Genomic DNA, 21,981 nt, shown 5'->3' with positions numbered 1-21,981 from the left:
TATTTAGCTTCTTGACGCCAACAATTCACTCGCGTGAGTGTTTGTTTCCAACCAAACTCTCTCAGCCTATTGTATATGTTATTTGTATATCCACTTTATTATTGTATCTGAGAATCTTATATGTCGCAATCATGTCGCCTATTTTCAATGTCTCAAGCGTGGTGAGGACTAGTTCTCTTTGATACCAAACATCATGCACAAGATTGATTTGCATTTCCCCAACAGATTTTAAAACATATCTAACTTTACCTAAGCTAACACAACCCAAACTAACCTAGCCGAGCCTAACTTAGCTAATACATATTAACCTAACGATATATACGGTTTTGACAATCAGAAAACATACTTTGAAAAACCGTCATATGTACGATCTGACACTACCCCGTTCTCGTAGGCGAGTCCTCTTAATTCAACGACCAGTCTTGTGGCAAACTATTTCACTAACTCATTGTAAGCCAAGAAACTCTGAAACACTGGCTGTGCGTGTGAACACAATTGGGGTGTATCTAAGGTGAGATACATAGGCTACACGAATGAAATACAATTGGGTGTAAATAGGGGTGAGATACATAGGCTATATGAACCAATTGGGTGTAAATAGGGCGTGATACATAGGCTACACGAATGAAACACAATTGGATGTAAATAGGATGTGATACATTGACTACACGAATGAATACAATAGGGTGTAAATAGGACACGAGAAAACAGTTTGGGGTAAATAGAGCACGTCTTCTTTGGACCAATAGCACTCTTATGTTTTCATGTTATGCTTGCTAATCGCTCTTAAAAAATTCTATATTTTCACTATTTTGTTATTTATTGTTTCATTTTACGCTATGCTGTGTTTTTATCTTCAATGAAATCAGTGAAATTTATTAAATTTTGTTAACAACAAAAGAAGGCACCAAACCCGAACAAATCTAAGCTAGTCAATGCTAGATATATATATTAGAAGCACAGTGGTTAAAGCCTTTGTTAAATTAGCATTTATCGCAACCCGAACAAGAAATGTTTGCAAATATCACTGTACCGTACTACTCTGAACACAAAGACCCGGTTTATGCCGCGGAAATAATGTTCAAGTCTACGCTAGAGAGAATCTTAACACTTTCGCTCGGGGATGACGCAGCATTGCGTCATCCGTTTACTGGCGGTAATGCCGGGGATGACGCAGCATTGCGTCATCCACTTTAAAAATTCGCCAAAAATCAGGTTTGTATCCGATTTTTTGGGGACTGGTTTTAAAATGTGCGCCGATGTCTTCCCATTTCCTTTGTTGAGCCTCGTGGCCCTCAGGCGGCTTGGCACACGCCGTGGGCCCATTGTCTTTGCTCCACTGTTGTGACCAATGTCGTCTCCCCTCGCATCTCAAACGTGTGAACATTTCGGCTATTTTCCGTGGCTATATTTCTTACTGCGGCTTTAGAAACTATCTACGCTTACTCCACGATGGATAGTAATCATGAACAAGGCCCTTCCAGGAAGAAAATTGCGAAAGAAAGGCTTGAAAAGGGTGGGAATTGGGAGTGTAGTAGGAAGGCCTCTGAGCGCTCACTCACGGCTAACGTGTGGCCCGTCTTCAACTCGTCGGCGGTTGGAGCGTGACCAGGTGTTTTTTTTTATATGCTAATGTTCCTCTAGAGAATTTTATTACGAACCCATTGAGACCAAAATGAAAGACCTAGGACAAAAATTGAGGTGACCAGAGTGAAAATAGTGAAAACATTTTATCCCGTTTGCGCGCTCCCGGGTAACTCGTTCGCACTTTCTCTGTTTGCTGCGGGTAATTAGCCGGGCTTTTGGAGTTTATATGCATTTAGTGCTGTAGAGAATTTTATTGCGAACACAATGATACCAAATTTATTCTCGTAGAAGGAGAATTGAGGTGACAAAGTTGAAGAGAGTATACACTTTTCGGAATTAACGCGCGCTTCAGTGACACGCTGGGGCCCATATCGCCCTGTCGAGGGGTGGCGCGCGGGGTGAGCAAAAGTGTTAAGTGCTGACCAAACCACACACTAGAAAGTGAAGGGACGACGACGTTTCGGTCCGTCCTGGACCATTCTCAAGTCGAATGTGAATATGATCCAGGACGGACCGAAACGTCGTCGTCCCTTCACTTTCTATTTCTAGTGTGTGGTTTGCTCAACATATTTCAGCCACGTTATTGCGACTCCTCGCCTGCAATCTTAATAGGGATAGATTAGCGCGTAGTATAATGAGAGGAGAGCAGAGTTTGGAACATAATATCTGATTTTAGAGAGTATACCAACCGTTTTTTTAAGTACTTTTTATTTGTTTTTTAAGTATAGCGAGGATTTACCGTCATGTCAATCATCCACACGGTAAGTGTTTAGGTACCCTTTAGCACTCCGCAAGTACAGGACGTGTACCTTTAGTAGGGAACAACAGTCTAGTTCAAACGTTCGATCCTGTAGGTACTATCAATTTTAGGAGGCTAGGTTGGCTTTAGTGGTTAACAGGGGGAACCACCGAAGGCCCTTGTTACGGTTGCCAGCGTCTCGAGTACGTTCTAACTTTCAGTTACGTTAACAGTGAATACGGTTTACTGATTTTGTAAAGCTTACAAGGATAACCTGACAATTAAAAAGGTAAATAAAATATTTTGTAAAGTGACAAAATTTGAATAATACCTGCTTGACATGGCGCTGAAGGCCAAGGAGTGTTGACGTGGGGTGGATGGTCGCCACCCATGGTTGATGACGTGGGGTGGTTGGTCACCATCCATGGTTGATGACGTGGGGTGGTTGGTCACCATCCATGGTTGATGACGTGGGGTGGTTGGTCACTATCCATGGTTGATGACGTGGGGTGGATGGTCGCCACCCATGGTTGATGACGTGGGGTGGATGGTCACCATCCATGGTTGATGACGTGGGGGGGATGGTCGCCACCCATGGTTGATGACGTGGGGTGGATGGTCGCCACCCATGGTTGATGACGTGGGGTGGATGGTCACCATCCATGGTTGATGACGTGGGGGGGATGGTCGTCACCCATAACTGTTGACGTGGGGGGGGGGGAGAATCATGCGTAATTCCCCCTGGGGGAATCATGGGTACTCGATAGACTGAAGGAAACATGCGTAATATCGTAATTCTCCGTGCCACAGAGCCACAGTCTGGGGTCGTCTTATCTACCGCAATGTGTCTATCAATGTCTCCCAAACTGCAGGGAAAAGGAGACCATTTTTACACCAATTTCCTAACCACATACAGCCTAGCGTCACACGATTATTATTTTTCGATTTGTTTCATGTAATTTTGGTGCGATAGCGAGTGTTCTTATATTTCTGCCACACGAAGACTCACTAATGACGTATCACTTTAGTTTTTTTTTATGCAGGAGCCATGAAAATAGCTTTTTTTAAACTGGTTTTAACAGCCAGAGTAAACTTTAGCGCCCCGGTCCGTCCGCGCCTCAGAGTGGGTACTGAGGGGCGAGTGGACCCCGGGGAGCACCATTGTCTTTGGAAAACTCTAATTCTTCTGTACTAAAGCAAGCATCTAAATCTTTGTTAGTTATTATTATTATTATTATATTAATGTTTTACGTGTAATCACACAGATACTTGTGGGAAATTAGTGTGTGTGTACAAGTTTTCAGTTAAATTTGGTGGAAAATGCGGTATTTTGTTTGGCGGGGGGGGGGGAGAGGGGGTTAAATATTGGAACATAACATACGAGGAATTTATTTTTGCAGTATTCGCTTGTTGCTAAATTTATTATTATTATTATTTGAATAATTTAACAAATATGCAGTTTAATAGTATGCATAATAAAAGTTCATTATTTAATTTGTATAACGTTCTGCCCTTCATTTTTCTCAAGCCTCAAAAAATAAATATATATATAACAATTGACATTAGTAGGTGGAGGCAACATGATTCTAAATACGACGTTTGATATTAAACTTTTTTTTTTAATTATTTCTAACTAAATCAATATAAATATTTTGCCATTATATCATTATGATCAACAAAACAAAATTCTTTGCAAACAGCTAATTTGTAATGTAAGTAAAATGGTAGTTTTAATTGTTTCAATACTGAATGTTTCGTAACAGAAAAAACCCACAGAGCTGACATTATTATATTATTTAGTTTTAAAAATAATTCAGCCCATCATAAAGATAAATATATAAATTAACACTATCATATATTTACATATTTAGGTGTAGGTTAGATTAGGCGTTTAGAATTTGTTGTCAATTATTTGCGTTTGGCTGCGGCTTGTCCTCAGGATAGGCTGGGCCAGGCGGCACCCTAGTTGAGACGTATTTTAACGTAGTGTGTATTCAAAATGTATTCTAAAATATATAGTAATAATATTACGTGCTGGAATGTGCTGAATAGATAGGCCTAGGTTAGGTTTGGTTCTGTTGGCCATTATTGGTATTTGCAGTACGTGGATGAAGCAATTATAGAGGTACGACTCGAGCAGAGGCTGTAAACAAAGCACTGCTCGATAAAAGTAAATCAATCTCGTCCTCGACTCAAGTCCATTCCATCCAGGGGTCGACCCCACAGACGCATTTATAAATTTTAACATGCTGTTCATTCAAAACGGGAATTTTCTCAAGTATAAATTAATATTATAATATATTAGCATATTGTGCATATATAGGCATAGGTTAGGTTAGGTTAGGTGTTTAGGTTCTGTTGGCGATTATTTGTATTTGTAGTACGTGGGTGAAGCATTTATAGCGTTGTGATTCGAACAAAATTCGTCAGTGAAACACTTGTTCCGGATATGTTCGAACGTCAGCAGTTGTGAGTCGTGTTAAAACAGTTTTTCATTCATAAATAGGGGGGTTTGGCGGGTGCATGGAATAACTTTTGGGTCTTTGTTTGGAGGACTGGCTGAAGTAAATATATACGTCATCCAACCCGTCCTTATAAACATAGGACAAAGTCCATTAATGACCGTCGTAGCAGTTGGTATTTCTTCTTGTCCATATGTGAAGGTTGGCGTACACTCATCAACATAGGCCTGAGCTCCAGGAGTGAGGTGTAACAGATGATTGTAGTAGACATTCTATAACAAAGGTCCAAGTACATTTCCCTCTGGTATACTGGCACCAATTGAGTATACCTCTCCGGTTATACCTCATTCATGACCACTCTTAGAGTCCGCTCTTGAAGGTAGTCCTTTATTAGCTGTAAAATGGAGCCTGAGGTACCTAATGCTTGACGTTTTGCTAGGAATCCAGAGTGTCATACCCGATCAATGACGCCTGCAATGTCCAGTGCAACAACACTGTTGCTCTTGGAGCAACTGTGTTGCTATCAGTCACTGGGCGAGTGACTGGTGCCACTTAGTGGAGAGATTTGGACCAGAAGAGGAGAGATCAGTAGCAGAATGATCTTTTCTAAAGCCATGTTGTCGACCATATATTACCCGAGATTAACTCTCTCTCTCTCTCTCTCTCTCTCTCTCTCTCTCTCTCTCTCTCTCTCTCTCTCTCTCTCTCTCTCTCTCTCTCTCTCTCTCTCTCTCTCTCTCTCTCAAAAGATGTAACTGAAACAATGTGACGTCGAAAATATTGAACGTTTGGTAGGAAATCCGGTACGTTTAGTAGACGTCAGCTTCATGTTTGTTGGAATGGCACGCCTTAACTCAGGCTGACGTCAGACCCAAGTGTGTGAATCACACATTTAATTCATACATATGCGTGAACAAGTGTACGTCTTCCCCTTCAGCGTGACGTCACCTCCCCTTCAGCGTGACGTCACCTCCCCTTCAGCGTGACGTCACCTCCGCTCGCCGGATAGGACATAAAACAGCTAATAACTTGTGTTTTAAACTCAGTGGAGAACCACATTCCGTAGCCGTCCATGGGAGTGTGGCAATACACCAGTGTATGGTTATACACTCGGGTGTGGCTATACGCTGGTGAGTCACTATAGCGAGGGAGGAAAGCACCAACAACAACAGTGGGAAAGATTGTCACGCAATGGAGAAGGTTTTTGTATCTGGAAACTGCAATTTTCTAGACGAAGGGAAATTTAAAGGCAATCCGTCTCTTTTTTTTATATAATCCACCAACACACACACCCTCCCTTCCATCTGTCTGTCTGTCTGTCTGTCTGTCTGTCTGTCTGTCTGTCTGTTTCTCTCTCTCTCTCTCTCTCTCCCCGAAATTTATCGCGCTTGGACGTCATGTAGAGACAATACGTGAAGTCATGCAGGAAGCAGGAGGAATAGCGGGGAGTTGTATAAGAAGCAGAGAGCGGATTTAGAGCTTATAACAATTGCTAAACAATGTCCAAGTGCTTCATGCAATTGATATAAAACTTGCCCGAGGCTTATATTCTCAATTATTTACCTGTATGTCATGCAATGTACTTATGTCTTTACAATGTCATAAATCTGCAATATATATACGACGAAATTAGTATCTCAATTACTAATACATACGAAAATTCTTGACCCCTTGAAGGAATCGAACCCGGACAGCCATGGTGGGTCTCCATGACCCCGGCACTCCAGTGGTGTAACCACTCAACCAGCAACTGTTTAAAAGTGCTGGGGGAGTGGTGGGACCTACATGCACCCAACACCCGACAGCACTCGTCTCATTGCTGGGCGCAGATATTCACTTCAACTTGCTAGGGTAGAAGTATCCAGGTTTAAACATCAAGACTGGATTATTGAAGTAAAAACATCAGTGCTGAAACACCTAAAATCAAACCTCTGACCTGAAACATTCAAGAGTCAAACAACCAGGTTGAAACTATCGGAAAATCACTTCATTCCTCCGTGCGATGTTGACAGCCATTGTAAACTGTCCACATGGCTGTGTAAATATTGGCAGGGCTCGATCAGGCTCTGAGCTGACTATTTCCAGTAAGACCGAAGACCAGAACCGGGCTAAAATATAGGACCTCACACACTGTATATTCTGTTTATAAAACAAAATTTTTATCTCTTTTTAGTTGTGTTAAGTTGGATTGGGTTGGGTTGCGTTTGGCTGGGTTTACTTAGAGAGTAGCGATGATATAAAGTCGTGACAATTTTCTCAGGACTTGGACCCTACTCGATTATTTCACAAATATATTTATTAGACACTATGACTAACCTCTATGTAACCATTTGAATGCATTAGAAACTCGTAAGGGGTTTGTAAATCCACTGTAAATATCTATATTGAGGGCTCGGCATTGTTGCTGTAAGCAAGTGTTTTATGTTAAACAATTTAACTTGTAAATGTTTCCGGCAGGAAGTTAGTTATACACACAGAAATCACAATTACGTGATGCATCAAATGAACAAAATTAAGGCAGCGTCTGGGATGCTCTCGGACGCAGGTTCGAATCCTCGTCACGTCCCTTGTGGATTTGTTCAGTTAGTTTTAGAGTATGGGGGAATGTTCCCAAGGCCGTGCGGCTCAAAAAACAAAAACAGGCGCCAAATCGAGATAAATCTAAGCTCACGCTGCATGATATGGCAACCTATCTTATTACTAAGGATAAAATACCTGAAATCCTTGCACTGTATCCATATTTCGCTTCCAGTAGATAAACGACATATGAGATTTAAGAAACAAGTAGTGTATTGTGAAGACTAATAATAAACAGCAGCTCCCCTATGACTTTGTAATATCTCCATTGCTCAAACAATTATGTATTAGCGATAAGACCTTCCACTAATGTATAATGATTTACTGTAAATATATAACTCTTGAAATAGAACATTTTATGAATGAACAAGTCTATACGCATTTCCTGCACGCAACAGGCTATGGCGTGCCGATTGCGTCATAGCAATGAAAGAATGTTTCATCTTCACTGAAGACTCGTTTGGGATATCATAGTTATATCAGAGTCCCCTTCTGGCTTGTATTGATTTTAGTTATGTATCTTTCTGCATGCTAATATTAATTTCGTTGTGTAGTATTATGTTCTCCAAATAATCTAAATATAACAGTAAATAATTAAGCCCCCAGTACAATAGCTTACCTAAGCTCAAGCTAGTCCATGAGCCTTACACCAGGTAGGTGGAACTGATACCAAACTTGTATTCCCAAAAAACTATTGTTCCTAAAAAGTAATATAAAACTAATTCCAAAACTTATCAAACTATATAATATGAAATTAAACTATCTGCAATAGCCAAAACCTGTCAAAGTATTTTAACAGGAGGCTTGGATACTGCAAATAAACTCCCCCAAAAAATATAATTCCTCCCTCCAACATTCATGTGGTTCTAGCGACTTCATAGCCGGCCGCCTGTCTTGCTCTCAGTCGTATCCTGGACACCGTTGGGGTGAGTCGCTGCTCGCTCTCCGCCCTCGACTGGTTATTTAGAAGATAATCGACATAAATTACCCTTAACCAGCACTATGGCTTCATCGGTGGCCAAGAACTTTTATGAGTTGAGTGCTAAAGCTTTGTCTGGTGAGTAATTTCTAGGTCTAGAAGCATTGTTATATAATATACTTTGTGGGGGGAAGTACCCGGTTGCGCCCAGGTCTCTTTTTCCCTATTCCCCTTTCTTCTCTCTCCCCTCTCCCTTTTCCCCTCTCTTATCTCTCCCCTCTCCCTTTTCCAATCTTTCCCACCTCTCCACCAGTCTCTCCTTGTATCCCCTCTCAAAAAACATTCCACCCCCCCCTCCTCCCACATCCTATGTCTCCTTCCCTTTCCTCAAACATCCTCCCTGCTTCATTCTCTTGTATACATGTATATATATATACATTTTTTTATGTGTGTGTGTGCGCGTATATAAGTGTGTTTCCCACTGGGGGTGCGGGTGATCTGGCTCTTTCTGCTTCTCGTTTCTCTATAAATATATAATGCCCCATTGGAGTGTGGTCCGGGTCCACTGGTGGGAAGAGCCTAGTGGTATGAAATATTTAAAAAAAAAATGTTACCTATTGGCTCTGAGAAAGGGTTAGGGCTTAAAAAATACTTTAGAAACTGTGGGAGAATAGTCTGTTTTGGACAGTTTTGGGCAAAGTGTGATTAGATTTTTAACTTTTTGATTTTAGTGCATAATAGTTAAAAGATTTTTTTAATTTAAAATATTTAGGCAGTTGTAGCTAGGGAGTGCCAAAATCGGTGATGGGGGTCTGTATGTGACTGTGGAACTCGGTTCCTTCATTAATTCTGGTGACCCTGACTAGCCTATGTCCGTCCCGTACCCCACACCATCCACCCTACAAAGTTAGGTGAGGCTAGCCCCCCCAAGCGTATGGCCTCTAATCTTGGACACGCAAATATACATTCTCGTAGACATATAAATTATCAAATAATGAAATTCATAGTTGGTAACTATTATAGTAATTATTTTAGCTTATAAAGATGTATAGAATACACAAATCTAAATATACAAGAAACTTTAAGTTGTTCCAGGACTATTAAAGTATACATCACTTATCATTTGCTTCTCTATAGTCCTCTTTTAATTTGTGAACTGTCAACCTAACAATTACTGAAATTTAAGATTGTTTCTACAAGAAAAGGGAGAAAAGTTGCATTAATTAGAAGCGGGTATAAAGACCTACACGTCGAGCGGTCATGTGCCCCTCAATCTGGCCATGCCCCTGGCCATGCATTTTTGGTAAACACTGTAACAAGTATATAATATTTCTAATTAAATACATAATTACTTGTATGGCAAAAATTATAGCAAAGTTTTAATTTGGTAAGGATAAGTCTGATTCTAATGGGATATATATATAGAGGATTCAGACACTTGTATTTCCGGTGTGTAATGGCTCTTAGGCTGAGTCATGGACCCTTCCTCCCTTGTTCTAGAAGGTTTAGTGAATCAGCAGCTGGAGAGGGCCCCTATGCTGCCTGGTAACCGACGTCGCTATAGGAAGTCCCGTTTCCTGTCGCATTGTCAAAGGGTATTCATTATATGGAGTAAAGCTAGCTAGGGCTAGAAATTCTTCTTAAAAGGAATGGTGCTCGCCTATCCTGTCAGCGAGCCAGTTGATGTTTAACTGAACTGGCTCCAGAGGTTAATAGGTCTTAAACCTAACACCCAACCAACGCTCCCAGTCTGACAACAGGAAACTGAAATAATTGTGTAAATTTGGAAGTATGACCACTATATTAATGACCTCGCATTTTAACAGCTCGGTTTGTGGCTCGCTTTGCAACCAGTCAAAACTGCCCTGTCCCATCCCCAATAAATAAAACTTGAAGGCCACCGTAAAGACGGTAAATGGAAGCTCTGCTTAGGTCTCCCTACTGGTGACTACTTTAAGTTTTATTAAGTTTATAATCCATTGAACACTAAACTCTCTGCGGTATCTCGACCGACGGATCACTTACGCTACCAATATTCCAAGGCTAGTCAACAACGGTTAAAGTTTAGTATAGCAGACGGGGCGAGAGACTACCAAGAGTTAACAAAACTAAGAGCAGGTTCAAACATGCTAGATTGTGCTTACCTTCTCCCCCCCCCCTCCCCCCCCCCCCCTCAGGAATGTTATTGACAAGGAAAATAATTTAATAAACATTCCAGAACATTTGTAACGTGCCAATGATAGAAGTAAACTTTCGTCGGGTTGAGAATCGAGGCAGTTTCTTGGCAGTTTACAAAGGGTGGAGGAAGTTGAAGACCTTGCTTACCTTAAAAGTAAGTAATAAGATGCTTGACTTGTAGTAAAAGGATGCCTAGTGCATTCAAAGTTGTGAAAATTCTTGCTAGCAAGAATTTGAGGTAAAGAATTCAGATACCAAAGTAACTCTGGCCATCTGGACGCTAGAGAGAAACTCTAATTAATGGCTGGAGAGTTGCGGCTGCGAATTATGTGATCAATACAGTAATAGACTTGAAAGTTGTATTGAAGACTGCTCCAGGGCAGTTCAGTTCACCCTCGCTGTTACAAAATCTCCTTCAAATGTTGCATTTCCTATATAAATAAAAAATATGGACATATGCCTTACAGCGCGCAAAGCTGGTTTTAAGTTTTGATGTTGATTAAAACTTGAATGACGTGGTGATGGCAGTATTGAGAGGACGATTGTAGTGCTTCATGTTATTAAGGTGTAGGTGTGAGCAGAGTTACAGTGCATGGTTAAACTGGACGTTTGTCACAGCGTGAGAATAGGTTGGAACATAAATTAATATAAACCTGCATAATTTTTTTTTATTGAATTAATATCGTCAGAGGGTATGTAATAGTTTGGAGAAATTGAGCAGCTCTCGACAGGTTAATCGGGCGGTAATGACGGTTGGTCTACGGTGTCTGGCAACCCCACCTTGGAGCGCCTTGTGCTAGGCTACCGGAGAAATACTTCTCGGAACTAATAAATTATATTTGCTTAGTATGAAAATCTTTGATGGCTGACGTATAAAAATCATCCTGAGATGTGTGTACACATGTGCGTGCACACGTGCGTGCAAGTGCACACAATGTTCTTAACGAAATTGTTCATGACTTTTGTTAGGCCAAAGCTAGAATATGCAGCTTTTGTGTGGTGCCCATATCTTAAGAAGCACATCAACAAACTGGAAAAGGTGCAAAGACATGCTACTAAGTGGCTCCCAGAACTGAAGGGCAAGAGCTACGAGGAGAGGTTAGAAGCATTAAATATGCCAAAACTAGAAGACAGAAGAAAAAGAGGTGATATGATCACTACATACAAAATAGTAACAGGAATTGACAAAATCGACAGGGAAGACTTCCTGAGACCTGGAACTTCAAGAACAAGAGGTCATAGATTTAAACTAGCTAAACACAGATGCCGAAGAAATATAAGAAAATTCACCTTCGCAAATAGTGGTAGACGGTTGGAACAAGTTAAGTGAGAAGGTGGTGGAGGCCAAGACCGTCAGTAGTTTCAAAGCGTTATATGACAAAGAGTGCTGGGAAGACGGGACACCACGAGCGTAGCTCTCATCCTGTAACTACACTTAGGTAATTACGAGATGACGACAGCTAGACAGGACACTGAAGACCCAGTGACCCAGACCCAGTGGGACAGCTTGTACTCCGTCACAAAAGTGACTAGTTACCCCTACTAATGACTAATTTGTGATGGCAAAAATAGATTACTTTAGATCAAACCCACTAGATAAAGCAAGCAAGCAAGCAAGCAAGCAGGCAGGCAGGCAGGCAAGCGGTAAGAGAATGCCAGCTGTATGACAACAATAATACCAGAGGATGGGTGCACAGATTGGTATTTTTCTTGATAAATAAGTGACACACTTTAGAGGTTATGGCAACTCCAAAATTGAAGAAGCTTGGGAACGATAACATAACGAAGATGAAGCAGAACAGAAGGGTTCGGTCTTTGTAAATAAAAGGTTACGAAAACGACAGGAAATGTACGTTCTGGTTGCGGACAAACTATTTTGGTGTGTGATGAAACCCCCGGAAACCCTCCCGCAGTTGACAGGCCTAAAGCCCAACATCAGACCAAACAGGTTAACATCAGTGGCGTATGCAACGGTTGTCAATTTAGTATTGCATTCTAATATCTGATAGGAAAGTCTTTAAAGACTGTACAGTAACTGCACAAACATCATGGTTTCGTCAATATTGAAAACAAAGTTCTTTATCGTAACCTGTTTTAATAGCACGTCACATTTTGACGTATACTGTACTTGAAGCCAGAAATCGTCGTACCAGAAATGGTAGTGGCTCGCGAAATTGACTTACTGTCCTGTTTATTTTTAACCTCTGGTAGGTTTAAAGATTAAGTTTAGTATGAATTTCCTGACGTTGGGAAAACCTCAGGAGGACGGGCTGGACAATCGTTACCATTCAGCACACATCCCCCATTAAACAGCACCACACGCCGCCGGCATCATACTAGCGTGAGGCCCAGAGAACCACTGACTTCATACACCTAAACCAGGTGTGAAAGGCTTCTTCATTTAGCATATAAAAACTTCACATCCTGTTCCCGCCATTTGTATGACAGTGCCAGGCTTAGAGGTCGTTCTCGTAGCAAAGCGAGAGACTGAGTGGTCACCCTTCCAGCTGTGTACATACCGCGGCTTTGATATAATGCCCTTGGGTCTACTGCGCCACAAACACACGCTTTTTTAAAGATGATCTTCCTTTATTGTCTCAATTACAGCTTCTTTGTTAAGTTTCTTGCCATAATCATGTTGGCCTTCATCTCCCTGCTTCTAACTTCTTTACAATAACACGCCTTGTTCACTAATTACCGGGTCGTTAATAATGTCTCGTTGAGCACATCCTCGGTCTTTTAAACTATCCACCCGCACTTATGTTTTGTTTCCCGCGACATATTCGTTATAAAAACTACACATGCGCGTCATTATGGTTACGTCAACGGTCCTAACTCTGAATTGTTCACACTCGTGCCTCCCCGGCGTCTCGCCTCGTTCTCCTGGCTGGGTCTCGGTTCTGTAGCCTCGCTCACTGGGTCTGTCCCTGTACCTGTCTAGCTGGGTCTGTCCCTGTACCTGTCTAGCTGGGTCTGTCGCTGCACCTACCTCACCGGCTACCTTCTCCCATCTGGCGTAAGACTGCCGGTGCACCGCAGGATCTATTGTCTGCAAATGCTTCTTTTCCACAGGTGAGTATTGTACTAACCTGAGAAATTACCGGAGTCTGTGAAGATATTGTCTGTACATCCCGATTAGCCAAAGCTTTCATTGCAACACTTTTCTTCACGTTCCCAATTGGCTGTCAAACGCACTGGTGATTTTGTTTGAGCTTTTCCATCACACTACTTAAGCTTGGTTAGCCCTAAAGAAGCCGTCTTCCAGCAACATGTACCAGGTATGAGGTAAAGTTTAACAGAAAACGGAATGAGATGTTGTACAGTAATTTAGAACAAATGGCAGGGGAGACTCAGTCCTTTTATGAACTAATGTTTTTTACACGTAAGAAAACGTTTAAACCCCCACTATGATAGATTAGTTTTAACGACTGTGTATCCGGTTGCAGATTAAACTGGATATGTCTAGTGTTTATAAGTGTGAGCATGAATGGTTTGAGGCTGTAGTGTCGTCAGGGTTCAGTATAACATCTGAAGCTTTGCACTTTTTTATTTACTTAGTCCATTGCATAATTTCAAAATGCAGTAAAAATACCGTAATTCTGCTGCTAATGATTTACAACCTGTTTTAATACTTAGTCTGCATCCTGTTCTCACTAACCAGTTGTAGCCCCACAAATTATTTTTCTATAAATGAATGGAAGCTTAAGAATACCCCTTTTTAACCAGTATAACCTACAAATATTAAATTTGTAAAGAATCGGATATATTTTCTTAAATTGTTCTTGTGCGTTATATGGGGAGGACGAAAGGATGACCCCTTTAACAAGCCACCTTTCGTACCCATTTTAGCCCATGGTATCTAGTAAAATTCCTTTCGTACACCTTCATGTAGTGTGAAGGGATTCAGGGAAGTAATAAAAATGTATATTATTTTCTTCAGGTGAGATGGTATCGTTCAAGAAGTACCGGGGGAAGGTGGTACTAGTGCAGAACACCGCGTCTCTCTGAGGCACGACAACCCAGGACTTCGTCCAGATGAACGAGCTGATTGACAAGTTCGGTAGCGATCTGGCAGTTCTGGCTTTCCCCTGCAACCAGTTTGGTCACCAGGTGAGCCCCGCCGGGTCCCCTTACCTGGCTGGTCGGGCCACTGTCGAAGTGTTGTGGGCTCTGCTGTGTGTAGGACTGGAATGCCTTGTTTACTGTAGTCATGGCAGTAACTGTCCCACGTAGTCACCATCCAGTTGCTAGCCCAGCACAACGATGCTTACTCACCTTGAAGGCGCTCACGTCTGCTTCACACCGACGGAGGCAGTGTCGTTTAGCAATGTTTATTGCTAAAGTAATAATTTTTCATTTAAGATTTGCTTTTTAAGATCCTCTCAAAATTGCCAGTATTTATCCTGATACATGCTATATCGTGATCATTAAATATTGCCTACCCTCATTCTAATTATTTTACAATTTGGTTTTTAATCAAACCATCTGAGTTGGTCAGAGCACCGAGTCTTGGTCACTGTAATCGTGCGTCAGTGAGCTGTTTTGACATCCTGTCAATGGCTCTTTTTCGTATTTTCATCTGATATATGCAGTGAATAAGACGTGGTAAAGCCAATTATTTTTTAATGAGGTGTGTATTTATATATGTATAGAATGTCAGTCTTGATTTATATTCTACGCGTTTTCTTACCTGGTGTTTAAAAATTTTAAGTTACCCTTCTGAATAGTGGAAACGCCCATTTTTTTTATTTATTTAAATTATTTATTTATATACAAGGTACATTGGGTTTGTGAGAATACATAGCATAATATTTACAATCTAGTAAAGCCATTAGTACGCGCAGAGATTCGGGCAGGTCCTTAATCTAACAGATAATTTTAAGTAGGTAAATTCTAGCAGAATTAATAAAATAACATTGCAAGAAATCGCAATGTTAATCGTTCAATGATTGTTACCCTTCTACATAGCTGGTTGTGTACATTTTGTGTAATATTTTCATGTAATACACGGTAGGGGTTGCGACAGGTCTTTTAACAGTATTACAAGCTGGAAGTTAGACTGGATTTTACATAATCTTGTAAAATAAGTAGTGTGACCTCGTTCATCATGCTTACACAGTTGATTGTCCACTTGTCAATAATAGTGACTGATGAGTCTTGTTCTTCACAGGAGAACACCACTGAGAAAGAGCTCCTCAGTACCCTGAAGCATGTTCGTCCAGGCAACAACTACGTCCCCAAGATGGACTTGTTCTGCAAAGTTGACGTCAATGGCGAGACTGCGGATCCAATTTTCAAGGTTGGTAAATAGTGATGCAATGTTGCATTTTCGTTGGGTGATGAGTAAAACGCTGCAAATTGATTATTATAAATACCTGTGGTTATTTTAGAAAATTGTTTTGACTAGTGTCAGACGCCTCCACACTTCAGTGTGGATAAACTTAATTTCTATGGAGACTGGTTTTAAATAATTAACAAACTGTTCACTTTATGGTTTAAAAAATTGTCTATACTCGGTGTTCCCTGTTTATCTACAACCTTGTGTGTTTTGCAGTACCTCAAGGAGAAGCTTCCTTTGCCATCTGACGACAGTGTGAGCTTCATGCGTGACCCCAAGTGTATCATCTGGAATCCTGTCACACGTTCAGATATTGCCTGGAACTTTGAGAAGTTTCTCATTGGCAAAGATGGTTTGCCACACAAAAGGTTGGTAGTGTATTCTTGAACGTTCAGTAATTTTTCTTAAATATTGAACATACTTTTTTCTACTAATCTTCCTTTACATTTAAGAAAAGCTCTCTAATGTAGTTTGTTTTTGTTGGACAACTTTAATTTTGTATATACCTGTAAGTGGTGGCATGTTTGAAGCGTTAAATAGTGAAGTTTCGTTATTCGTATATCTTAGTGGATCATAGACAATTGTCCGTTTCAGGCTAGCGTCAGAGGAACAAGTTAGTGACGTGATCTATATTTAGTAATGTGCCTGTAACGTCACCTTTTGCCCATAAGTAGGTGTATATATTGATGCATATATACAGTACAGCCCTGAGATAACGTGTTTAAAAGTTGCAAATAGATTATATTTTTCATTTATTTTGTTTGGCTCTAAACTCTGGAATTTACAAAAAATGCACAACAGGACTAAACTAGAGGCTTCCAACTTGAAAGATTTCTTAACCGCTAGGATCAAAACCCCTAGTCTGTAATTGAAAGTGGTTGTAATATAGTATAACTGTAATTGCTAATGTCAACGCTGTGGAGAAATGCCCGACAGACCACTGGAACATTATCTAACACAGTGCACAGTTACAAACCCATTAAGATTTCAACTTGGATTCAACAGAGCAGAAGTTGTTAAACACATGGCAAAATCTTACTGAAGCGACCATACGAGTCATAAATACTCATACTCCGCCCAAATAAAACAAACAAGCAACACTTAGTGGGCCAGCCAGAGGCTTAGGGCCCGCGCAGGAATATCCCTGCAAAAAAAAGTAATTGCTAAAAAAAATTAGATTAGTAAAAGTTTGTAGTTGTCGACAAAGCAAATTCTATTCATCGTATAAATTCCATAATTGATCTGTTTTTGTATGTGTGAGATTTTCAGTTTTTAATCAAAGTAGGTTTTAACATTTAGTGTCCTGGACTATTTCAGGTTCAGCAAAAAATTTCCAACACGTCAGCTTGAGGAAGACATCAAACAGCTGTTAAAGAAGTGAATGACTTAACAGAATACCAACGAAACGTCTTGCTAATCGCTCGACATGTGCTAATTTTCTGGGTACCTTTTATGAAGGGCGTCCCACAAACACATGTTGAGGGGACGTCCGGATGGCCTAGTGGACCCTGGTGGTGACTGTCATGTGGTTAGCAAGACCTACCTCCCTACCTACCTAGACTGGGGCTCGTATGGCCTGGTGTCGTCGCAGCCCTGTAACCAACAGTGTTAAATGTTTACATTGATGGCCTCTAGTACAATTTCGGCTTTGTAAATTTATATTTGTAATAAAAAGAAATGTATACATAATATTTAACTTTTGAATAATTATTCACAATCGTGTATTAAAGTAGATAATCTCAAAGTATTACTCTTACTAACATGGACAAGAGTGGAAAATGCCTGCAAATTTATGATGTATTGTGACCTGATAGTGTTGCAGACCTGTCAATTAAATGTAAGAGTCCGTCTTCGGAGTAAATTCACTGCCATCAGAAACTACACGCCCACCTTTCAAACCACATGGATATTTATCTAAATATCTCTGATGGTCTGCAAGCACATTACGGTTCCAGTAATAGCACACCTGTAAACTGACAAGAGAACCTTTGTTCTAAATAGAGATGCTGACAGTTTTCTGATTTTTTTGTAAAAAAAAAATTCTGGTACAATTTTCGAATTCTATATTTCACATTATCGTAAATAATACACCGTATTAGTGTTTCGAAACGTAATGAAACCTAACCTAACTCTGGCTAGAGTTGATAATGACATTAATTATGCAGTCATTCCCAATCCATTCTAGTGAGCGAATATTCAACCTGAGAACATGTGGACCGTCGAACATATATTGACGTAATGGATAAGTAGAAATTAGAATATGGTACTATTGAATTTGGACAAAGTATTCTTGGAAATAACCAAAATCTGATAAAATAAAGTTTTCAATATGTAAGAAGAGAAGCACAAGGAGATAGAGGCAGTGGGGAAAATCGTGCAGTTGATCAGTTTATGCGCTAAAAGAATCTCCTACCAACCATTCTGTGCACGTTCACAGGATCAGAGAAATGGAGTTGAGAGAGTATGTGAGCGAGGAGCAGAGATAAAAGGAAGGAGCGGGGGTGCGTTAGGAATTTTGCTAGCGGGAGGGAAGACACGTTTATAAATGTACCTGAATGTATACACATGTATGATCTCGGACGTAGGTTCGAAACCTCGTCACGTACCTTTGTGGATTTGTTTATATGAGGGAGTTTCAAGATGCCAACGTGAGGTGGGGAGAAGGGATGTTAGGTTAATACCGAGAGGAGACGTGTTACAATGTTAGTGGCAGAGAAGAGACGTGTTTAAATGCTAGTGGGAGGGAAGAGAGGGATTTAAGACGCTAGCGGGAGGGAGGCATTAGGATGCTAGCGGGAGAGAGGTATTAAGATGTTAACGGGATGGAGATGGTTAAGATGATAGCGGGAGGGAGGTTATCTTGAGATAATATCGGGGCTTAACGTCACCGCGGCCCGGTCCTCGACCAGGCTTCCTTTTTTGTTACACACCCCCTCGGGAAGCAGCCCGTAGTAGCTGTCCAACTCCCAGGTACCCAGGTTCGAATCCTCGTCACGGCCCTTGTGGATTTGTTCATTTGATGCATCACGTTAGTGTGATCTGTGTGATCCCAGGTACCTATTTACTGCTAGGTAACAGGTGCCTGAGGGTGAAGGAAACATTTTGCCCATTTATCTCCGCCTCCACCGGGGATCGTACCCGGAAATTCAGGACTATGAATACGAAGCGCTGTCCACCCAGCTGTCAGGGAGGAGTGAAGCTGATGATAGGGAAAGGGTGAGCACGGAGGCTGAAATGAAACAGTGTGTGAATATGCGGGTGGGATCGGACACGGAGGGATCTGTACCCAACGCGTGCAGGGTATCAACGCCGGCTCTCACGGATGAGCGGAGGAGGCACCAACACATTACCAGACGAAGGCAAAAGGTCGTCTGGGGTTAGACAGATTGATTGATGAAGATTGTCACCCAAAAGGTGGCACGGGCATGAATAGCCCGTAAGTGGTGGCCCTTTTGAGCCATTACCAGTATCATGAGCTGATACTGGAGATCTGTGGAGGTGCGACTGCACCCTGCGTGACGGGAGATGTCTCCCGTGGGGGGTTAGACTGGGACAAGCTAGGTTATATGTTAGTATGATTGCCTGAGCAATATTGAAAGAGTACATAATATGCCTTGATTTAATTTTGTCATTTTAATTTATAAGCAAAGGACTCGTATATGACAATATTTTGTATTCCAAAGGCAAATTCTATTTGTCAATTATATGACACATAATTTGAGCCCACTGGCAACATGAGCCGGACAGGAATCTCTTAGCGAGGTGTTGTGTAATTTGGTCACAGACTTACCTTGTTTAGTTGACTTTGAAGCTCATTAGATGACGCCATTGGTTAATTATTAGTCTGAGAATATATCAACCCATCCTCCTGGACCACGTGGGCTAGACGGTAGAGCAACGGTTTCCCCTTCATGCAGGTCGGCGTTCACTTCCCGACCGTCAAAGTGGTTGGGCACCATTCCATTTCCCCGTCCCATCCCAAATACTTATTCTGATTTCTTCCAAGACCTATATAGTCGTAAGGGCTTGGCGCTTTCTCCTGATAATTCCCTCCTGTTTAGATATTCACCGCCTATTGTGACGACCGTCAATAGTCGTACGTTCTTAGCTTTTAGACAGTAGTACACTGACTAGTAAGGAATTCTTTTAAAATAAATGAAACTAAAATACAAACTTAAAATTCCTAGACCTAGTCTAGCGCACACATGTATTATATTAAGCCTCATATATTGTGTATTAATTAGGCCTAGGAAGGTTTGGATAAGTTAGTTTAGTTTGTCAAAGCAACACAAGTAAAAAATAGTTTTCCGGTTTGTCCAACTCAGTTGGACAGTTTTCTACGTTCTAATTTCGTTGTGCGTCGGTATATATACTGTACTATGGTCTTCATCGTTACTATACTACCAAAACAGGAGCATGGGCTGCTTTTGTTATTGATTTGTGTATAAATTATTTTGCTTAGCTTGTGTACGACTACCAATAGTATGAAAGGATATAGTATAAAATCAGTAAAATTTCATACAATTCATTACAAATATTTAGTGTCTTGTGGACAAGTGATGATAAAACACCAACGTGTTCCTAAAAAAAAAAATTATCGGTGGAGAAACACGCAAGTATACCCTTAAAATCTTCTGTAACTGTTTACCAGTCTCTTAAGAAAATGGGAACTGGGCACTCCCCCAGGGTACATTATATTTAGCTACCTGACTGAATCACATACCGTCATCGCATCCATTAAGCACACACGCTACAAGTCAAATCTTCCCCCTGGCTTATCTCTGCACCGCCACAAGGCGAGACAATGCCGCCGGTGACCGCAAGTGACAATCTCACTGACAGACGTCTCACCTGTTCTCAGATTTCAGGGCCAGAGACGGCCACCCTCACCTTGGCTGCTGCTGCTGCCATCTACCTCCAGTTGGAAACATGTCGGTGCTAGTGGAGGTGTAGTGCCCGCTCGCTCTCTGGGGATTTTTACTTGACTTTCCACAAGAGGCGTGACTGATAGCCGAGGAGAATCACAACCAGAGGTAAGTATTCCTGTTTGGTTTCCTTGCTGTGGTGGAGGACAGGGCAGGGATTGTCCTGTGAGGGGGGGAGGAGGAGAGGGGCGGTAGGGTGAAGTGAGCACGTCGGGCATCAAGGTTAGGTTCTGAGCAGGAGGGACTCGAGAGAGAGAGAGGCTCTCAGCACCGTGGCGCTGCTGGCGGCGTCTCCTGCTGGGGACGTTCTGAGGGCGGGAGGTACCCAGGGGGGGGGGTGGGACGCCGTAGGCAGGAGGCAAGTGGGGTGGGCGGGGCGCACCCTGAGGGTGGCATGATGTGAACGACACGTTGAGGGTCAGAGGCAGGACACAACGCGTTGAGGGTCAGAGGCAGGATACAGCACTTTGAGGGTCAGAGGCAGGATACAATGCGTTGAGGGTCAGAGGCAGGATACAATGCGTTGAGGGTCAGAGGCAGGATACAGCACGCTGAGGGTGAGAGGCAGGATGCAGCACGCTGAGGGTGAGAGGCAGGATACAACACGTTGAGGGTGAGAGGCAGGATACAACACGTTGAGGGTGAGAGGCAGGATACAGCACGTTGAGGGTCAGAGGCAAGATACAATACGCTGAGGGTGAGAGGCAGGATACAACACGCTGAGGGTGAGAGGCAGGATACAACACGCTGAGGGTGAGAGGCAGGATACAACACGCTGAGGGTGAGAGGCAGGATACAACACGTTGAGGGTGAGAGGCAGGATACAGCACGTTGAGGGTGAGAGGCAGGATACAACACGCTGACGGTCAGAGGCAAGAGGAGCAGGACTCAAATCGATATATCAACTCCCTGGCAAAAGGGAAGATTAAATAAACTGGTTCATCGAAAGACACAAACACACTATACTATCTATACTTGTTAATATAGTGTTTAGTATATAATATATACAACTGAAATACATTTCAGCTAACACAGGAAGGTTGTGTATTTTTCAAATTTGTATGAAGGTGGTGTTAGCCATGGCACCGTGAGGAGTAATATATGAATTACTGACCCTTCTAGATGGTCGTACATGAGTGAGGTGCTTGTGAGAGAGCGTAAGGTCTCTCACTGCTGAGTCTTGATGAATGAGAGGCAGGTGTGGTGGCGGGGGAAGGAGCGAGGCTGTGAATGGTTATCAGAGGTGTGAATGAACC

The 21,981-nt window shown here is 41.8% G+C and overlaps 2 protein-coding genes across 5 annotated transcripts in view; both read left to right on the top strand.

Moving 5' to 3' along the window:
• Positions 1-8,265: 8,265 nt before the first annotated feature.
• On the top strand, positions 8,266-17,489 carry LOC123761733 (glutathione peroxidase 2-like). Of its 3 annotated transcripts, XM_045747900.2 has the most exons (7): positions 8,270-8,422; positions 10,503-10,616; positions 13,369-13,534; positions 14,403-14,572; positions 15,633-15,761; positions 16,017-16,168; positions 17,118-17,489. In XM_045747900.2, the coding sequence occupies exons 4-7, from the start codon at positions 14,498-14,500 to the stop codon at positions 17,179-17,181; spliced, it is 420 nt and encodes a 139-aa protein (XP_045603856.1). In that variant the 5' UTR covers positions 8,270-8,422; positions 10,503-10,616; positions 13,369-13,534; positions 14,403-14,497; the 3' UTR covers positions 17,182-17,489. The 3 variants fall into 3 exon arrangements, with proteins under 3 accessions (XP_045603854.1, XP_045603856.1, XP_045603855.1); XM_045747899.2 differs by lacking the exon at positions 13,369-13,534; XM_045747898.2 differs by lacking the exons at positions 10,503-10,616; positions 13,369-13,534 and having other exon boundaries at positions 8,266-8,422.
• A 2,934-nt stretch (positions 17,490-20,423) lies between these two features.
• The window catches only part of FER (tyrosine-protein kinase Fer), a 129,140-nt gene continuing 127,582 nt past the window's right edge, over positions 20,424-21,981 (top strand). Inside the window, exon 1 of one of the 2 annotated variants that reach the window (XM_069330621.1) lies at positions 20,424-20,833. The gene's annotated coding sequence lies outside the window, so the exon portion shown is untranslated. The remainder of the gene's footprint in view (positions 20,834-21,981) is intronic. The other variant, XM_045747897.2, reaches the window with a different exon arrangement.

Source organism: Procambarus clarkii, chromosome 24 (assembly GCF_040958095.1).
Source record: "Procambarus clarkii isolate CNS0578487 chromosome 24, FALCON_Pclarkii_2.0, whole genome shotgun sequence".
Lineage (NCBI taxonomy): Eukaryota > Metazoa > Arthropoda > Malacostraca > Decapoda > Cambaridae > Procambarus > Procambarus clarkii.
This window is presented reverse-complemented; position numbering and strand designations above follow the sequence as displayed.

Bases quoted from the DNA above. Each gene is read 5' to 3' on its own strand.
- LOC123761733 (XM_045747899.2), top strand. From the start codon at position 14,498: ATGAACGAGCTGATTGACAAGTTCGGTAGCGATCTGGCAGTTCTGGCT. The intron at 14,573-15,632 runs GTGAGCCCCGCC...TGTTCTTCACAG, and splicing joins GCAACCAGTTTGGTCACCAG to GAGAACACCACTGAGAAAGA. The intron at 16,169-17,117 runs GTTGGTAGTGTA...GGACTATTTCAG, and splicing joins GATGGTTTGCCACACAAAAG to GTTCAGCAAAAAATTTCCAA.